Raw genomic sequence first — 19,703 nt, 5'->3', positions numbered from 1 at the left:
GAAGAAAGGGAAGAAGAAAAAATAGGAGGAGTCGTCTCCTAAAAAATCTTCTGCAAACCCTTCTGGTGATAGAAAACCAAGTCATCCATGCTTCATATGTGATGAGGATCATTGGACAAAAGATTGTCCACATAAAGCTGAGCTTAGAAAATTCCTTAAGAATTCAAAAACCTCAGCGGTATTGACTGATCCGTTTCCAAATCTAGGAACAAATCTAGTTGCTAGTGACAATGTTTCCCCGTCCCAAGTGTTAATGTTGTCGGTTTCGAAGCAGCAAAATGATGCTTTGATATCGACAAGGAATAAAGATTACGGGAATCCACAGCTGTCGGACAATAAGGCTAATGATCAACCTAGTAGTTTGACAACAACTTTGACTGAAGTTGTGCCACCCATCATTCCTGAATCAACGATAAAGCCACCAAAGGGAGTAGTACACAAATTGACGTTTAATCCTCGTGCCAGAGCAGCACAACATTATAATAGTGGAGGATCTAGCACAATCTCCATCCGCTATGTCGACACTTGAAGTACTACAAAATTTCCCCTCCCAAAAGCAAGCTTTATTATCAACAATAGGTGGGATTGACCCAACGGATTCCAACCTTGTGTCCTTTAATCACAAAGGATATGAACCTCAGTTACCAGCTCAACTAGCTTTCCTTATTCAAGTGAAATCCCTCAACAAAACTGTTCATTGAACAATCATTGATGAGGGGGCATCTACATGTATTATGTCAATGAGTTGCTGGAAAACTTTAGGATCTCCACCCTTGTTGCGATCTTCGACGACATTAAAAGCATTTTATGGACAAACATACACTCCATATGGGATTTTAAGTAACTTGCAAGTCGAACTGGGGGGAAAAACAGTAGAAATTGACGTTGAAGTAATCGATGGAAACCTCGATTACAACATCCTACTGGGAAGGCCCTGGATATATGCTATGGCTGCCATTGTGTCGACCTACTTCAGGAATATTTCATTTCCCTTCCAAGGAGGTATTACAATCGTCGACCAGCAAACATTTCTCCCCAATAGTTCACAAGTTACAAGAAGCATTCCGATGATCCATGGAAGCCCTCAATCGCTTCAAAATATCGAAGTAGGCCTACTAAAAGACCCTATATTAATGGGGACTTTTTCCCTACCACCTCCAATCAATCTGGCGGAAGAGGCAATGGTGGGAACCTGCAATATGATATCTTCTATTCAAAAGATGTCCAAAAATGATATTAACATGGATCATCTGTAGGTATTGCCTCCAAGCCCAATGGAAATATTGTAGAAATCAATGTTTTCAGCATGGGAGGCAAACCCAAATCAACGCTCATCAAGCGTTTGGACAGATAGGTCTAAGGAATATGGCGCCCCTTCAGATCCTTGGTCGCAAGTACATTCTACAGACGAAGGAATTGTTCAATCAATGATGATTGACAGGGCACCATGGGAAGATTACCACCATCGTTCCCATCTTCCGGATTACAAGGAAGATAGTTCCAGTGACCTTCATTATCCCTTAGTTTTTGATTTTCTATCAAATACTGTAAAAACGGTGGATTCCGAAAGAAACTTGTCCAATATTGAAGAGACTATTGCCATAAATATCTTGACCAAAACAGATGTTGTAGAGAATATTCATGTCGACAAATCTTGTTCTTCTTCAGAACTGGAAATTTATTGCGCTCTTTTTCGTGAGTTCAGGGATGTCTTTGCTTGGTTGTATGATGAAATGACAGGCATTAACTCGAGCATAGTTGAACATGAAATTAAGATGTATCCAGATGTCAAACCAGTACGGAAACAGCTACTGAAGGTGCACCCCAAGAAAGGTGCTGCCATCAAGGCAGAAGTTGAAAAACTTCTCCATGCTGGTTTTATTTACCCAGTTCCTCTAACCAATTGGGCATCGAATATTGTTCCTGTAATGAAAAAACAAGGAACGATTAGAGTGTGCGTTGATTATAGGGATGTAAATCAAGCTTGTCTAAAAGGCAACTACCCTACACCCTTCATTGACCAGATAATTGATGAATGTGCCAAATGTGAAATCTTTTCATTTATGGATGGATTTTCTAGGTATAATCAAATTAAAATCCGCCCACAGAACCAGTCAAAGACTGCATTTATTTGTCTGTGGGGCACATTCGCATATCGCAAGCTACCCTTTGGTTTAAAGAACGCAGGGGCAACATTTCAGAGGGCAATTAATTATGCCTTCCATGACATAAATAACATCGTTCAACCATATCTCGACGATCTTACGGCTCATTCACGAAAGCGGACCGATCATCCACAACATTTGAGAGTGATATTTCTACGTTGCCGACACTACAAGATACGGCTCAATCCACACAAATGTGTGTTTTATGTCAAATCTGGTCATTTACTTGGCTTTGTGGTCTCAAAGGATAGGATTCGTCTTGACCCATGTAAGGTTTAGGCAATCATTGATTTGCCTCCACCTTCAAATCTGCTTCAGATTCAGAAACTCCAAGGGAAAGCAAACTTTCTGAGGAGGTTCATTCCAAATTACGCTGAACTTGCTAAAGGTTATACTCGTCTATTGAAAAAAGAAGTACCCTTCATCTGGGATCAGGTCACGCAAGCTTCCTTTGATGCTTTAAAGGAATCCCTAATAAAAGCATCATTAATGTATGCTCCTGATTATCAAAAAGACTTTAACCTGTATCTGGCTGCAGCAGATACAACCATCGCAATGGTTTTAGTTCAAGAAGACAATGGAATTGAACATCCTATATATTATCTAATTAGAAACTCAAATGATACGAAAAGCAAGTACTCCTACGTTGAAAAGCTAGCTCTCGCAGTTGTTCAAGCGATACAAAGATTTCGACACTATGTCCTCTTTCGAAAAACTACCATTTTATCATATTGCAACACCATGACTTATATATTGTTGCGACATTTACTTAGGGGCAAATATTCAAAATGGATAGCAATTTTGCAAGAGTTTGATCTGAAATTCATAAAATCCAAATCGAAGAAAGCCCTGGTTTTTGCGGAGTTACTATGTGATCTCCCATCGTCGTCCAACAATGCCACATCAGAAGAAGAGATCGTGGACGAATCTTTGTTTCTGATATCTTCAAGAAATCCATGGTATCGAGACATAATAATCTATCTCCAAACCCAAACATATAGGTCTAATACCTCCCACTTAGAACAACGATGCATTCAATACTAAGCAAAGGACTACATGATCGTCGATGATACCCTTTACCATCGTGGTGTCAATAAAGTTCTGCTGAGGTGCCTCACCCACGAGGAGGCCAAAAAAGTCCTGAATGATTGCCATTCAAGTGCGTGTGGGGGGCATCAATCTGGCTACGCTACGGCACAAAAGATTATATGAGTAGGATACTTCTGGCCAACAATCTTCAAAGATTGCATAACAACAGTCAGAAGTTTCCATGCCTGTCAAATCTTTGATTGCAAAACCAGGATACCACCCGCACCTCTGCAACCAGTAGTTGCTGTTGGGAAATTCACCAAATGGGGCATAGATTTCATGACATGTAACCCCACCTCGGCCAGGGGGCATGGGTATATAATAGTCGCAGTAGACTATTTCACCAAATCGCCAAGGCGATGCCTACATTAAACAACAACGGAGAAATGGCTGCCCTCTTCTTTTTTAATCATGTAGTCTCCAGATTCGGCGTTCCACAGGCCATAGTCACAGATCATGGATTGCATTTTCTCAATCACATGATGGTTGAGTTGGCTGCCAAATTAGGGCTATCCCATGATAGCTCTACCCTATATTATCCGCAGGCTAACGACCAAGTTGAGGCAATCAACAAGGTCCTGAAGCGGATGCTGCAAAGGATGATTGGAGTCCATAAAAGGAGTTGGCACTTGATCCTATACTTAGCCTTTTCATCATACCAGACGTCGGTGAGGAATGCAACTGGGTTTACACCCTTTCAACTGGTGTATGGCCTAGAAGTGATCTTACCAGTTCAGTGTTAAATCTCGTCCCTCAAACTCGTGGTCGACCTTCTCCCCAGAACTTCAGAAGAGGAGGCTCGTTTCTTAGAACTAATCCAATTGGATGAAACCCGTCATGATGCCGCTTTGGCTAACGAAGCCCATAAGAAACAAGTCAAGGCACAGTTTGACAAGAATGTCAAACCCCGTGTCTTCTCAGAAGGTGACCTGGTCTTACTTACGACTAGGATTCCGATAAATTGGGAGCAGGTAAGTTCAAGCCTTTATGGATGGGCCCCTATATTGTTAAGTGTGTACTAGCAAAAGGAGCCTACGAGTTAGTGGATTATGATGGGATTCCACTGGCACAACCCCGCAATGGGTTGTACCTTAAGCGTTACTATGCTTGACTCAAGATAGTAACCCCTATGCTTTTGTTATATTTTTGTTTTCGCTAAGGGTAATCGTTTTCGTTAGATGAATCACTTTTGCATTTGTTACAGATTTCGAACCTATTGGAATCATTTTTTGGATATGCAAATGGAGTAAGTCGTGGTTCGCGGAACCTATCTTCTGTGGCCTGAGCCATCTTCGATCCAAGTGGCGAGTTAGTGAGTTTTAGAGGGGTATGTATTGGTCGGTCAACGAACAACATTTTTGAATACATCACATTGATATAACTCCTCTCTGATGCCATCTCACATGGCATATGCCGACTTGTCATCAGGCTAGATTCACAACTCGTCATTCTACAGCTCACCGGTATCTATTCCGTACGGAATCCAGCTATCTATCGCATGTTCCTAAGGGTCAAGATTTTGGAAAGGCAGTTTGATTCCATTAAATGTCAACATATTTCCAAAAACTTAAACACATTAATAGACTCATTGGAAAATTATGTGTTAGATAGACATTTGAAACATTTATAAAAGAAGCATTTCATCAATATTTGCATCAATATCATGTAACTTAACCAAAATAAAACTCCGAAAATCAAAAATATACATATAACTGTTTATGGTTTATACATAATGTTTTGTAACCAAGACAAAATCGGTCAAATGACCCAAAACTCAAAATGCTAGGGGGCACCCTAGTCTAATGATGCTGGTGATAACAAGTCACCACCTATGCAATAATGCGTAAAAGCCTAATCCATCGACTCGGCATGCCAGTAGTATGTCGCTGCAACCTCAGAGGCAGCTCGTCAGTCCTCACATCTGGAATACCAAGAGTGAGACCCACGACTTGATCCTACAATGTTGAAAGAGCCTTGGCCACATCAAGGTCGCGAAGGATAGCCCTCCCCATAGCCTCTCCTACTGGAACGACAGCTGGTGCTCTCAGACGTACTGTTGGCCGAACTGGTCCAATATCTACATTGTCAGGCCAGGCAGTAACTCTCCAAAGGCAGTAAAACTGATTCGTCTGATTATTCCATAGGTAGGTTATTGTTATATACATTAGGAGTGATTGTTCAGTTCATCTCCCGATGACTGTTCACATTCCTAATTTATTTATTTAAAAATTCCCCCAATCATGAAGATTAGGTGTCAACATTCCCCCCCTAATTTGAAGGGATGTTGGTGAGTCCAAGCATCATTCTGAATTGTTCAAGCTTTTCCTTTCCAAGTGCTTTGGTGAAGATGTCTGCAATTTTCTCATTTGTTGAACAATGACGGAGATGGATTGTTTTGGCCTCAACATGATGTCGAATCAAATGATATTTAGTATTGATATGCTTTTTTCGATCATGGAACTTTGGATTCTTGGCTAACTTTATTGCAGAGGTGTTATCAATCATGAGTGGAGTTGATTGTACTTGTTTTACCTGCAAATCTTCAAGAATTTTCTTGAGCCACACAATTTCTTTCGTTGCTTCAGCTGATGCCACACATTCTGCTTTTGTTGTGGAATCTGCTAGAACTGATTGCTTGCGTGATCTCCAGGAGACAGCTCCTGATCCAAGACTCATAGCATATCCTGAAGTAGATACCCCAGTTTCTTTGTCTCCATCGAAGTCTGAATCAGAGTATCCAATCAAGCTGAAGTCGTCCACCTATGTATACTTGATTCCAAGGTCTTGAGTTCCCTTCAAGTACCTTAGAACTCTCTTTGCAGCAGACCAATGTCCCTCACAAGGCTTTTGCATGAACCTGGAGAGGATTCCAACAGTAAATGAAATGTATGGTCTGGTAGTAGTGAGGTAGATGATACTTCCTACGAGTTGTCTATACTTTGTTGCATCCTCATATTCCTTTCTTTCAATAGATGTGAGCTTTAAGTTTTGTTCCATTGGAGTAGAAAGAGGATTGCACTCTTTCATGCCAAATCTGTTTAACAAATCTCTAATGTATTTCTTTTGAGAAAGAAATATGGATTTTGGATGTTGGGTTACTTCAATGCCAAGATAGTAATGAACATAGCCCAAATCAGGCATTTCAAAACTTTTCCCCAATTCCTTCTTTATGGATGCAATGTAGCTTTCATTGTTCCCTGTCATTAAAAGATCATCTACATATACCACAAGATACACAACTGTTTTGCCAACTTTCTTGACAAATAAAGTTGCATCATCAAGATCAAAATGATTGAAGTTGAGTTTCAGAAGATGCTCAGTTAGTTTTTCATACCAAGCTCGTGGTGCTTGTTTGAGGCCATACAAGAACATCACAAGTTTGCATACTTTATGTTCATGTCCTTTCACAGCAAATCCTTCAGGCTGGGACATAAAAACATTCTCTTTTAGATCTCCATTCAAGAATGCAGTTTTTACATCCATTTGATGGACTTTCCAACCGTTCTGAGCTTCTAGTGCAAAGAGTGTCCGGATGGTGGCCCATTTTGCTATGGGGGCAAAATTTTCCTCATAATCGACCCCTTCTTTCTGTGTAAAACCTTTTGCCACAAGCCTAGCTTTGTGCTTGTCAAGTGAGCCATCAGCTTTGTACTTAATCTTGTAGACCCACTTGCAGCCAATTGGTTTGGTTCCAAATGGAGGATCAACCAGCTTCCAAGTGCCATTCTTTATGAGGGCATCATACTCCTTTTGCATCACTTCTTTCCATTCATCATGAGAAGCAGCTTCTTTGAAGGAAGTTGGTTCAAAATCTATAGACAAGTTCAATTCACAATCATAAGTAACATCCATATCAATAGGTGAATTAGAGTCATCTACATCACCTCCATTTTGTCGGTTTGAATTTCTGGTTCCTTTTTTTCCAATTTCATCAGGATGAACACTTTCAAGTGTCTTTGTCAGCCACTTTGGGGGACCTTTCTGAGATGGTCCAGGCTGCTGTGTTGATTGAGTTGGGACTGAATCAAGATTGAGTCTCCCAATTCTATTAATTACATCACTTAAAGCATCATCTGTTGTTGGAGTTTCATGCAGAGGAGATTGTTCTTCAGAAGAAGATTCCACATGTTGATCTAGTATAGGAATCCCCCCTTCAAGATGTGGAATCTGATTATCAAATTCCTGAAATGATTTCGTTTTTGCGAATCTATCCAAACGATCAAGTTGCCACTCAACAACATTGTCAGATTTGGATTATTCAAGAAAAATTACATCTCTAGATACAACAAACTTTTTATTTACTTCATCATAGAGGCGGTATGCTTTGGAGGTGTTTGAATACCCCAAGAAGATACACTTACGACTACAGCACCAAGTTTGTTTCTATGTACCTTTGGTATCAAAGCATAATAGGTGGAACCAAAGATCCTGAGATGTTTTACCTAAGGAACATGTCCATACCACAATTCATAATGAGTCTTGTTTCTTATAGCATTAGATGGACATCTATTCTTTATATATGTAGCACATAGAACAGCATCAACCCAAAACATTATCTTTACATTTTTGAAGAAAAGCATGGATCGTACCATATTCAAGATTGTTCTATTCATTCTTTCAGCTACACCATTCTGTTGGGGATTATAAGGCACAGTTGTTTGATGTTTGATCCCATGTTGGCGAAGATAGTTTTCAAATTCATTTGATGTATATTATTTTCAATTATCAGTGCGAATAGACCTAATATGAGATTGTGCATCATTTTCAATCCATTTATGAGAATTCTTGAATGTTTGAAAGGCATCAGATTTGTTCTTCAATAAATAAACCCAACACATTCTGGTGTAATCATCAATAAATGTCATGATATATTTATTTCCATTTGCAGAAGGAACAGGTATTGGACCACATAAATCTGAATGAATGAGTTCAAGCTTCCTATGTGCTCTTGAATGTGAATCATGAAAAGACTGTTTGCTATGCTTTCCTAGAATGCAAGCATCACATTGCTTATGTTTCCTAGGAATTGTAGGCAAACCAACAACACCATTTTTCTTCAATAAGTGGAGAATGTCATCGTTTAAATGTCCAAATCTAGCATGCCATAATAAACTTGATGGAAGTGTACCTTCTTCATGATGAGAAATATATGATAAATTTTGTGCATGAGCAGAGGTTCCTTGCAGTTTGAGAAGCCTTTCTTCTTCTATTCCCCTCATGACAAGTGAGTGGTCAGATGCTTTTCTTACCTCAAGCTTGCCATCAAACATATGAATGGAGTGACCTTGCTGGCGGATGTGAACCAAGGACAGCAAGTTTATCTTGAGCTGTGGGAGATATAGAACATGATCCAGAAGAAAGTCTGGAAGACCAGGCAGTTTAAGCCTGATTGTGCCAAGCCCTGATGGCTTGATTTTTGACTGATATGCAAAGTATACTGCTCCATCAACATTGTCAGTGAAATCTTCAAAAAAATATTTTCTATGAGTCATATGACAGGTTGCTCCTGAATCAAGCAACCAATCATTTTTCGAAGAAGCAAGTGAAGAATTAAACAAATATTCATTTACTCCAATGTTACATTGTGCCTCAATATAGTGAGTGGATTTAGGTGCTTTACTTTTGTCTGTATCATCAGTTTTACCTTTCTGTTGGTTTCTTTTCTGCTCAATTTTGTCCCATGGTAGCTTGCATGTAGAGGCATCATGTGATCCATTTCTTTTGCAGCGAATGCAGTGTAAGTCTGCCTTTTCTCCTTGAGAATGTCTGCCCCCCTGCCTCTGAAGTATCTTCCTCTTCCTCTTCGTCCACCTCTTCCTCTTGTAGAATCTTGAGCAGGATGCTTTTCTTTATGAGCAAGGCACACAGTCTCTTCAGAAGATTCAGGGGATGTCTTCTTTCCAAAGGCTTTCTCTCTTTCAGCAAACTTTTTCTCAATAGAGTCAAAGGTTATATCTTTAAGATTTCCATTTGCTTGTAAAGACTCAAAATAATTGGAGTAGGTAGGATAGAGTGCCTTGAGAAAAGAAATAAGAGGGATATCTAGCTCAACCTTAGTGGATTTGATATCATGAATTATAGACTTTGCTTCAGATGCAAGAGCAAGATGATCATTATTTTTCAGTTCAAGAGTGAAGAGTTTAATCATGAGCTGAACAACTTCAAGTGCAGAATGTGAGTCATAGAGTTCTTTTAGTTTTTGTAAAGCTTCAAAGGCATTTGAATATGATGAAATATGGCGACTCACCTCTTCATTTACAGATGCTACGATTAATGCATAGGCTTTGTTGTTCTTGTTTTCCCAAATGACGAGCTCTTTGTCTGATGTAGGCTGCACTGGGTCATTGTCTGCTTCTCCGACACACACTCCTTTCCACAACTCATTGAAAAAGAGGGTGTGCTTTATCATCCGGGACCATTCAGGATAGTTCTCCTTGCCAGTGACAACTATTCCTACCATAGAGATGATTGAATGCATTCTGTAAAAAAAAACTTCTACTGATAAAAAAAACTTCTGCTGATAAAAAAACTTCTGCTGATAAAAAAACTTCTACTGATGTACAGTGAAATTGTACTCAGATATATTAAAAAACAGAGGTATTATTTTGTCGTGGTATATGGGGGACAGCGTGAGAGCCAAACGCAAGAGCGTTAATAACATTCCAATACGACAACAATATTCCAATCGTTCAACGTTAATAACATTCATATACAACAATGTATATCAGCATTATATATGTATAGAACAATGTATTGTGGAACAACGTATATAAGTATTAGTTCTGCAATGGCGCGATGCCTCTTAATTTTGTTGCTTGCCACTATTCTCTCCCGCTATGAACTTGTTCAGCCTGGCCAACAAGAGGTGGACAATCCTCTGGTTCTCCACGATGCTTTCGAGCAAAACCCCTCCGCCTACTGACTGAGAAAAAGAATGAGATGATGAAGGATGTTCCCCTTGTGCGAGATATGAGAAATCGAAGTGGTGAAATGTTGTGACAGTGGGATATGAGAAACCAAAGTGGTGAGGGAGGAATCAAAAACGCGACCTTCAAACGGAGTGATGAATCAAACGGTTCACCGCAAGAGTGCACGGAGGTTCACCGCAACCTAGGAGGTGGTTTAATACAGGGCTTCGGCTACGCATACACTACAATCTCCATCTCTATTTCTTCTACTAATAACTGCTCAGGAGCGCATACCAAAAATAAACAAATCTCCAATATTAACATAACAAATCAGCGCAAATTCAAATCTACGCTTCAGGTTCTGCTTAAAACTTTAATGGATATAATCGAGATGTTTTCCAACGGATGGTTTTGCAGAGAGCCAATGTCTAGAAAATTAACCCGAAAAGAAAACCACGGAACTCGTGAAATCGATTCATTGACGTAAACATTGGGGCAGTGGAAATGGCACAGAAGAGGAAATCGTTTCTCCAACGGAATGTACACAGAATAATCAATGGAGGAATAACACTTTTTTTTTGAAATGTTTATGACATGGCTCTGACTGTTCAAAGAGCAATTATTGTATTCAGAAGACAGGCAGGCACAGGCTAGGGTTGAGACTCACAACGCATAGAAAAATGGAACTCACACACAACTAAATTATTGAACAATGATTGAGATTTCGCAGGCATATGACAGACATGTCAGCCTGCAGAACATGGGCAGAATATGAGCAGACTATGCAGGAGGGAGTTACAAAGAACAGAAGCTGGCTCTGATACCATGTCAGGCCAGGAAGTAACTCTCCAAAGGCAGTAAAACTGATTCGTCTGATTATTCCATAGGTAGGTTATTGTTATATACATTAGGAGTGATTGTTCAGTTCATCTCCCGATGACTGTTCACATTCCTGATTTATTTATTTACAAATTCCCCCAATCATGAAGATTAGGTGTCAACATGCATAAGCACATGAGTTTTGATTAGTCTTGATAGAAGAAAGCACGAGAACATTATAAAAAATGATAAACAGGGACATGGTCAGAGAATTTACCAATAGCACCCCACTGCTCACCAGCCGGCACTACCAAATCCAGGTCACCCCGGAAATCCATACCAGCATATGCACACTTAGCAAAAACCATCTCTTGACAGTTGAAACACTCGAAGAAGGTATCAGAGAAGGAAATCTGGGACTGACCAGCATTTCGGGCCATGAGGTCGACCCATCTCTGCATCCATGGCTCCGTCGATGGAGGTAAACTAAGTGAAATATATTGTGGCTGCATCAGTGGGATCTTTTCTAAGCTGAAAGCGGTCAAAATAGAACCATAGCTGAAATTCTTGGATTTTCCACTTTTTACCTTGGTCAATTGTTCTTTCATCATAGGGAGTATGGTGTCACACCAGTTGAACACCTTTGGTTCAGGCATTCCAAGGCATACTGCATATAGGACCCATTAGCCACGTGAAGAGCCGCACTACCAGCCAGTCTAGCAAAAGTGAACAGAATGGTCCTCAAGGACCAGTCAGTGACATCTCGGATGTTGATATTTCCATCCCTACTCAGCTAAGATCCCTCTCTGCAATACCGGTGAATATAATCTCTCACAGATTCGCCCCCACGGGTGGAACCTGATAGTGAGAGAGGGGCACCATGCCTCGATAAACCGGTCAAAAAATAGATGTCCACGACAGTCAAGGGGATGGATTTGCCTCTGATCTAAAACACCTAGTTGGTAGGATCCCATGCATCAAGAAAATATTGCAACAAGTTGATTTGTTGCCTCATGCTGAAGATGCAGAAAAACTTGAGCACGCCACAGTTCTGCAGTGCAGTTACCGTACCCGGATGATGTAAACCAACCATTTTTCTCCGATGAATCTCTACAAAAAAAGCAAGAGAAGAATCAGGGTCCTGATTTGGCAAAAGAAAAGGAAAAAATTCCATGAGAAAATAGTGCAAAAGTTTCCCTTCTCGCGCCCATCTCACCCCAGCAGTGTATTGGGTGAGATGCATACTAACTGGCCAATGGCCAGGCCAGTATGCTTCACACCTTTCGATATAGGAAGGGTACAATGGAGCCAGGGAAAATTTTTCAAACCCCAGGGGCTCAGAAAAACAGGGAAACATGCTCAAAATTCAAAAAGGAAAGAATGCAATTGAAGAGCTCAGGTTTAGCTCCTACCTGGTCCAGATGGCACCAAGAATCGTCCAAAAAATCTCCCAAAATCAGCTAGTGAAAATCAAAGGGGGGAAGGCACCTCCAGAGCTCCAACAAACCAAAGTTCAAATGAAATGGTAAAATGAGGGGTAAAAACAACTTTTAAATTAATTTTCACGTAGTTCAAGTAAAGTATTATTTTTTTAACTCATTTTCCAAGCATGTATTGTTCATTTCTAATCAGTTTGATGAAGCAATTGAACAAGCAATACAACCGTCAAAGGAATAAAGTGTTAGCGGTGAAATCAAATAACCAATGACCATTATCACGAGCAGTTTTTATGTGAATTTCAAGCTCGTTAAAAATTAAACCTAAGCAATGAGCAAATATTTCCCCCGGAGTTTAAGCTCGTTAAAAAATGAACCAATTTCTGGTAAATAACCATTGTGAATACATTATCATCAGCTTTTGAGCCTTGGTCGTGTTCTCATCATCACCTCCACTCTGTTTTAGCCGATCATTCACCTCCATTTGATTGTTTACCCCTTTTTGAGGAACAGCTACAAAGAATGATCCTATTAGCCATCCTTGTGACACTGTCATGATTGGAAAATTCCAAACCTTACCTGGAATCAGCTGCTACCTGAAATTATCTCTCGTTCCTAAAAAAACGAGTCTCCTTTAAGCTCTTTTTGTCTGACTCATAAAATATGAAAAGATTGCTGAGAAGTTGGCCTCTCCAGCTCGTTAAATCTACCAGGAGTGCTATCCCTCCTCTAGATTTTAATCTTTTTGGACCTGAGGGATTATTACACAAAAAGATCGAGTGCTTGTTTTGTTCGTCTCGTTAAAATTATCGAAAATTCATCCCTTTCATATTATTTTATACTTTCGGACGTAAGGGATTATATAACGAAAAAGGATTATTGGAGTTTCCTTTACGTCCCTTTCAGACTCTCTAAAATTGAAAAAGATCGAGTTATCTTTGTCGTTAAACTCGTTAAAACTAATAGCGACAAACTTGTCCATATAGACAAGAATGAGTTTCAGTGTCGCTAGGCTCATTAAAACATAGCGACGGGTTTGCCCGAAGGGCAAATTATAGAACAAGCATATGCTATCCTCCTCAAGCTTGAGAAAAATAAAGAGGTATTGGTCAGAAATGACTGGGGAAAAATTGGGAAGAAAACTTGAAGAAACTTTATTGCTAGCAAAGTCGCTCTTGAACATGACACTTTCACTCCATGTCTGAGTCTGGTTGGGTTATTCCGGTCACCGGTCATATTACCATTGGTCCATCGTACCATCCATCTTTGGGGTTAACACTACCAATCCATTCCAAGTGTTGCCGATATGTTCAAGAGAATTCGATCAGAGAATTCACCAACCCATCTTATGTCTCATCTGCTGCAATACCTTTACGATTCATTCTTTCATGACTGCCACCCTGAACCCTGTATCATCAGATCGTTTTCACCTTCAAAAAATCATTTGCTCTGTTTCGTGTCATAGATGTGGGATTCATTAAAGCCCTCCTACGACGGGTCACTACTTTTCTACATTAGCTCATTATCCAAGAAGTCGACCTAGGAACAACCCTTTTAGTACTTTTGAAGCTTGCATGCCTCAATGGCAAGTTTCTCACTTTCGGCGACAGGTTTACATCAATGGCCTTTGACTGAGAGGTTTTGCGTGGTGTTCGACGCCAAGTCCCATTTTCACACCACGTGAATTGTACTATCATACCTTCAGGGTCATCATCATTATCAGTGATCCCTCTTGTGCATGTTAACAACTTACATCATTGGCTGGTAATCAGGCGATGTCTTTCCATGTTCGACTCCAGAACATTTTTCACATGGATCGACTTGTACTTCGAGTGAAGATTGGACGAGTTTGAAGATCTCGGATCTAGTTTCATCCATTCGGGATGCGATATATTCAGGAAAATAAAGACATCAAATGTACATCATTGCTGCACAGATGATCATCCGAATCAAAGGATGATGGCTCTATCAGAATCATCAGTCTGCCACATAGATGGTTGTCTGTCCTATGTACATGAAAATGAATTTATAAAGCTGAGCATGGGAATGCCCACCTTGGCTAGATCATGAAAATATTATGAAGATAATGTATTGTATTGTATCTTATTACAGGTCGCCTTCCAATGCGAAAAACCTCGGATCCTCATGATAAATCATTTAACCCGACATCAAAAGATTACCGACCTCATGCTTTAGGGGACAACTGTTATAGACATTTTTGGGCACTGCAACCCCAATCATATATGTCCATAAACCAAGGGCTCCTGAGTCCCTAAAAGTGTTGTTTCATGCCCTAAAGGAACAAGGTCAGCTGATTACATCATCTCCCAAAAGTTCTCCACAGGACACTGCTCAGAACTGGTCAAAACTGGACCATATAGGTTGCTCAGTGCTAAGGGTGTGATGCATCTCACCTGCCCAGTGTAAAAAGTGTGATGCATACTGGAAATCCCTTCTGTAGGGTGCGATGGGCGAGAATGGACAAATGACAGAGACAGTTTGCGAGGTGGATGATCATGGAATCTTCCAGGATCTTCTCTTGTGAAACTTGCCTCTTTGAATTCACCCAGGGATGAGTAAGAGACCATCAATCTCCAAGTGGAATCAAGAACTATCAGAGATAATACACTAATCAAAATCCCAGAAGCTAACTCACCTCCCTGCAATCATCTATATATGGATCCCTCATCCCATAGATCCAGAGGCTGGAATTTTGAATCTTGTAAGGAAGTTTTGTTGGTTTCCTAGTGGAACATCATAGTGTTGGGTGATCTAAGCTTTTCATGAGGTGAAGAAGGGCTTTCATGCTGGGAGGATGACGCTGGGTCAGGTCAATGGGTTGTAAGCCTCTCTTCTAATCTTTATATCAATAAAGCTATTCTCGTTTTCCTCCACATTCTTGCATTTCTTATAGTATATTCATTTGTGTGGTCAATATATATCTGGTCCTATATTGCTTATGTTTGTAGATCTCTGCACTTTGAAGGTATTATGCTGCTTTGACTTTACAGGTACTCTTTGGAGCAGAGTGGTCAAGGGAGAAGCGGCAAAGACTGGTCGGTGAGGAGAAGGAACAGGCAAAGAACCAAGCGAAGGATTGAGGTCGGTATTCTTTGATCTTCTCTTATCTACTTCTCATAAAGGAAAGTGAAAGTAACTTTAATCTATTTGTTTCTAAGATAGTTACCCATCTTAGTGGGACTAGCAGCTCTGCATAGACACTATATTTCCCGATAACAAGGACGATCGTGCAGACCCGAGCACGACATCAACACAACTCAAGTGGCCACACGACCGAGAGAAAACAGCCCCCGGGAAGAACGTAAAAGTCACAAAGATGTCCATCGACCCAATCACACTCATAGAAGGTGATCTGTTTGACATCAACGAAACGATTCGTGAGGTCGCAAAGGACACGTTTCAAGAACTGAGGATGGAGCAGAGCACTGTGTTGGGAGCGCTTAGCATGCAGCTACAAGGATTACAGGTATAGCCCCCCCAACGGGTACAATGGCCTGGTACGTCGCAGCAGGAACCACCAAGGCCGAACAAACACTATGAGCCCGTATCGCAACCACCTTCATGTTGCCTGAAGGTGCACTAGTATCAGCAAGAAAGGGTGTGTTGGAAATAATACTGAGAGGGATGGTGAATCAATATTATGTAGTCAAATATTCCCTTTCCAAAATCAAATGATATACGCTACTTCAGTTAATTAAACCCGCGTATATACGCAACTATGCAGAAGAAAACCCACGTCTATAATGCAAACTTTTAATTTACTTTATCTTTCTGATGTTGATTGTTAATCTGTGATTCAAAAGCAAATAACCAGTAACCAGAAATGGTAAAACAGAGTAGAAAGACAATCACACACAAGAACACAAGATATAAGGTGGAAACCCAATGTGGGTGAAAACAACCTGCTGCAATTCGTCTCTATCTTCTCTTTAATTAGAAACCTTTTTTACAATTGTACTGGTGCAATCCTTTACCAGTACGCAGGATGCAACCTGCAGAGAGCTACAACCCTCTCTCGTTTTCCAACTTCTCCTGGAAGGGAGCTACAACCCCCTTAGCTCTTGCACTAGCCAAGATACTAGTACGTAGGTGCTGGCCTACATAAAGCTACAACCTTCTCTTTCTTTCAGGGACCACGTTTCATAAATTTTCAGACTAGATCCACAAATAACACCAATCAAACATCAAGAATTTTTGCATCAACCAATCACCTTTTCACCAATCAAAACTGAATCAACATAAACACTTCTCTAACGACTGTACCCAGATCACAGTAACAGTACCACACACCAAATCTGAACCCAGAACACTGCAGCAATAAACAGAAGCAGCAAGATCACAACTCAAAATATATACGCTACTTTAATAGCCTGAAACCTGCATGCATACGCTTCTGCGTATGGAACAACCTGCGTATACGCTATTTTCCTTCAATGAACCAGTGTATATACACGCATTCACTTCTCTGAACCTGTGTACAGATCTATAAAGGATAATTTTCTCTTTCAGATATAAATAACCCAGATTGTCAATTTTATAGATCAAACAAGCGCCACAAATAACAGATCAAAATCATACAAAGATACTGTTATCTCAAAATCAGACCCTGGAAGGCTGTTGACCAGGAAGACTTCAAGTAACTGTTTCAAACCAATCTTTTGACTAAGGTTTAGCCTCCTTAGCCTGAGAGGGCTCTCTCAAAAGGTTATTGATTTTGATTAAAAAATAAGAGGGCTAACTCTTGTGAAATAATAGTGACAAATATGAAGGTTGGACAAACATTACATAAGTTTCCATTGGGCCTATGGAGTCAATAAAACCTCAGCAAATAATGATACAGCCTTTACATAGAAGTCAGGGCATGTGGCATTTAAATGTTCAACACACAACTCTTATAAAACCACAGTTCATGAATGTGTACAGGAAATCAGAGCAGCATAAGTGAATTCTGAGTGATTACACATCTATGCAACTGTAAAATAAATCAAGGATAAAGTAAAACCACACATCTTGAACATAGAAACACTTTATGAATCCTGAGAAGAAAAGCAGTTCTATTATATTACTAAACTTTGTCTTTCTACATAAGCCAAAATAGTACTCTGCTTTATAAAATCTCCAACCCTCATTACATTGTTGTTTCAGCTATATATAGAATCCTTATTCTAACTAATTCGAGCTTCCTCCTCCAGCATGAGGGGAGTCGATAACTACCTCTACTGACACCTATCAGCTATTGAACTAACTAATAAATACAACTAAAGTGCTGACTGGAGTTTTTAAAGAGTTCTAAATTAACTATGACTCTAACTTCATGTTCCATGCATAATGGCCTCTCCTTGTTCTTTGACACCTGGTCCTCTTTCGATTTGGCTGTAATGGATGTTCAACGCTCCATGTTTGATCTTTAATGACACATCCTTTCCAATACCCTGAAATATAGGAAACCGCCTCTGTTTGTCGGTCCTTGGTTTGCCTCAAAATATTCGAATCCAAAGAAGCATGCCTTTATCCTTTAATTACCCAAAATAGATCAGACTGCCACGTCCTTGATGTGCTGTCCACCGCTTCATGTACCTGTGTGATGACAAAAACCTTTCAAAATATTTGCCGCTTTGTTGACCATAATTGATCAACTGAATTGTAACATGCAGCTACAGCAGTTTCGTAGCGCGCTACGAAACTGCTGTGTAATTTCAAAAGCACAGTCTTCCTTTCATAGCTAAATGATCGCCACTGTTCATGGCTTAAGACTGCTCTTCTCTAATTACAAAATTTGGATGTTTGACCTCATTACAGCTGGCATTTCCATAATGCAAAAACAACAACCATCTTATTCAAGCTTACTCTGTCCAAATCACTAATAATCTCTTCACACTTGATAATGTGATGCATAAAGTTATCAGCGTATAGCTTTGAAGACTTTGATTCAACAATATGAACGATATCCTCATCAATATAAAAGTCAACATCTGCATTTGATATAATTCCTCCATCATGATCAATTGCATGAGTCTTATGCTTGTATGTCATAACTTCTGATAAGAACAGCTTCAACTGATGCCTATATGCATCCTGGTTATTTTTTACAAGAGCTTCATCATAGTTTGGTACTGAAGGAGTAATAAATCTAGGACAGGCATATGAAAAAAAAAATCGTCATACACAGCCTCATCACTTCTCTGCATGCTTGCCATCTTCTCCCCATACTTCCCTTTCAGCTGATTGTTCACATTTTTCTCAACAAGCTTCATTTGTGGACAGATAGAGAGGCATATAGCCAATAGAGCATACATCTGTTCATTTTTCTTCAGAATTTGGTCAAACTGTGGAAAATTTTGATGGAACTGTTTGGTCTTTATTATATACAACAGAACTTGATTGAAGGCCCGTATTGCCTCAACATACCTTCTCAACATAAGGTTGGCGGATCTATAATAACAAATAATTGTGATATGGCTTCCAATCACTGAATTGTAGACACCTGTCTGGTTAACATCTATATCTGCCAAGCACTTGAGTCCACTGTAATAATCTCCAAGAAGGCAATGTACACGAAGTAGACCAATAATACTAAAGTATCCCAGAACCTTCAGAACAATGCTTCCTTCATTGTAGTCATATCCATCAGTTGCAGTAAAAGTTAAATTACCTTCTTTCTCTTCCTCTAGGATCTGAATGATCTCAGACTTCTCAACAAGAGCTTGTAAATAGTTTAGCACACTATAGACATTCCACACCTCCTTCAGATTTTTGTGACAGTGGCAACAATTTTCTCCAATTCAGAAGGAAACAATACAGACCACAGTTCTCTAGTTTTGAAGCAATAATCCTTAAACACCATATCTGACATGTCCTGATTGTTGATACCATAACCTTGGATTGATCTTTTTTCTATATCAACAAGATATAAGTAAATATTTGACATCTGTTTGAGAAACATAATCAGTGCTTCATTGGTTCTAGGAAACAAGTGTGCCCTTGCATTGTTATCAACAAAAAGATGTAGCCGTTGCTCAGTTGAATCTGTCATTGGCAGAGGATTCACTTGAGATATGGGATAGGAAAGCCTATAAGATTCAAGTTCTTTGCCACTGTGAGAATCTACAAATGAAAGAATCCCTGTCTCATCATGTCCTAGACCACATTTCCCTATTTTTAGAACAGCTGGACTCTGGTCTATGTACTGGGCCTTAACCAAGAGAAACAGAGGCCAGAGATGCCATACTCTTGCATTCTTAGCACCTTCTTGAAAGTTTCTTGTC

General features: G+C 39.9%; 1 protein-coding gene across 1 annotated transcript; it reads right to left on the bottom strand.

Moving 5' to 3' along the window:
* Positions 1 to 18,231: 18,231 nt before the first annotated feature.
* Positions 18,232 to 19,471, bottom strand: LOC149146128 (uncharacterized). The gene is made up of 3 exons (XM_089452670.1): positions 19,280 to 19,471; positions 18,847 to 19,181; positions 18,232 to 18,568 (listed from the first exon to the last, which is right to left on the bottom strand). The coding sequence occupies exons 1-3, from the start codon at positions 19,469 to 19,471 to the stop codon at positions 18,232 to 18,234; spliced, it is 864 nt and encodes a 287-aa protein (XP_089308796.1).
* Between the last annotated feature and the right edge of the window lie 232 nt (positions 19,472 to 19,703).

The sequence above is a fragment of the Pinus tabuliformis genome, chromosome X (genome assembly GCF_031772625.1).
Source record: "Pinus tabuliformis cultivar Carrire ecotype Pingquan chromosome X, CPIR1, whole genome shotgun sequence".
Taxonomy (NCBI): Eukaryota; Viridiplantae; Streptophyta; class Pinopsida; order Pinales; family Pinaceae; genus Pinus; species Pinus tabuliformis.
This window is presented reverse-complemented; position numbering and strand designations above follow the sequence as displayed.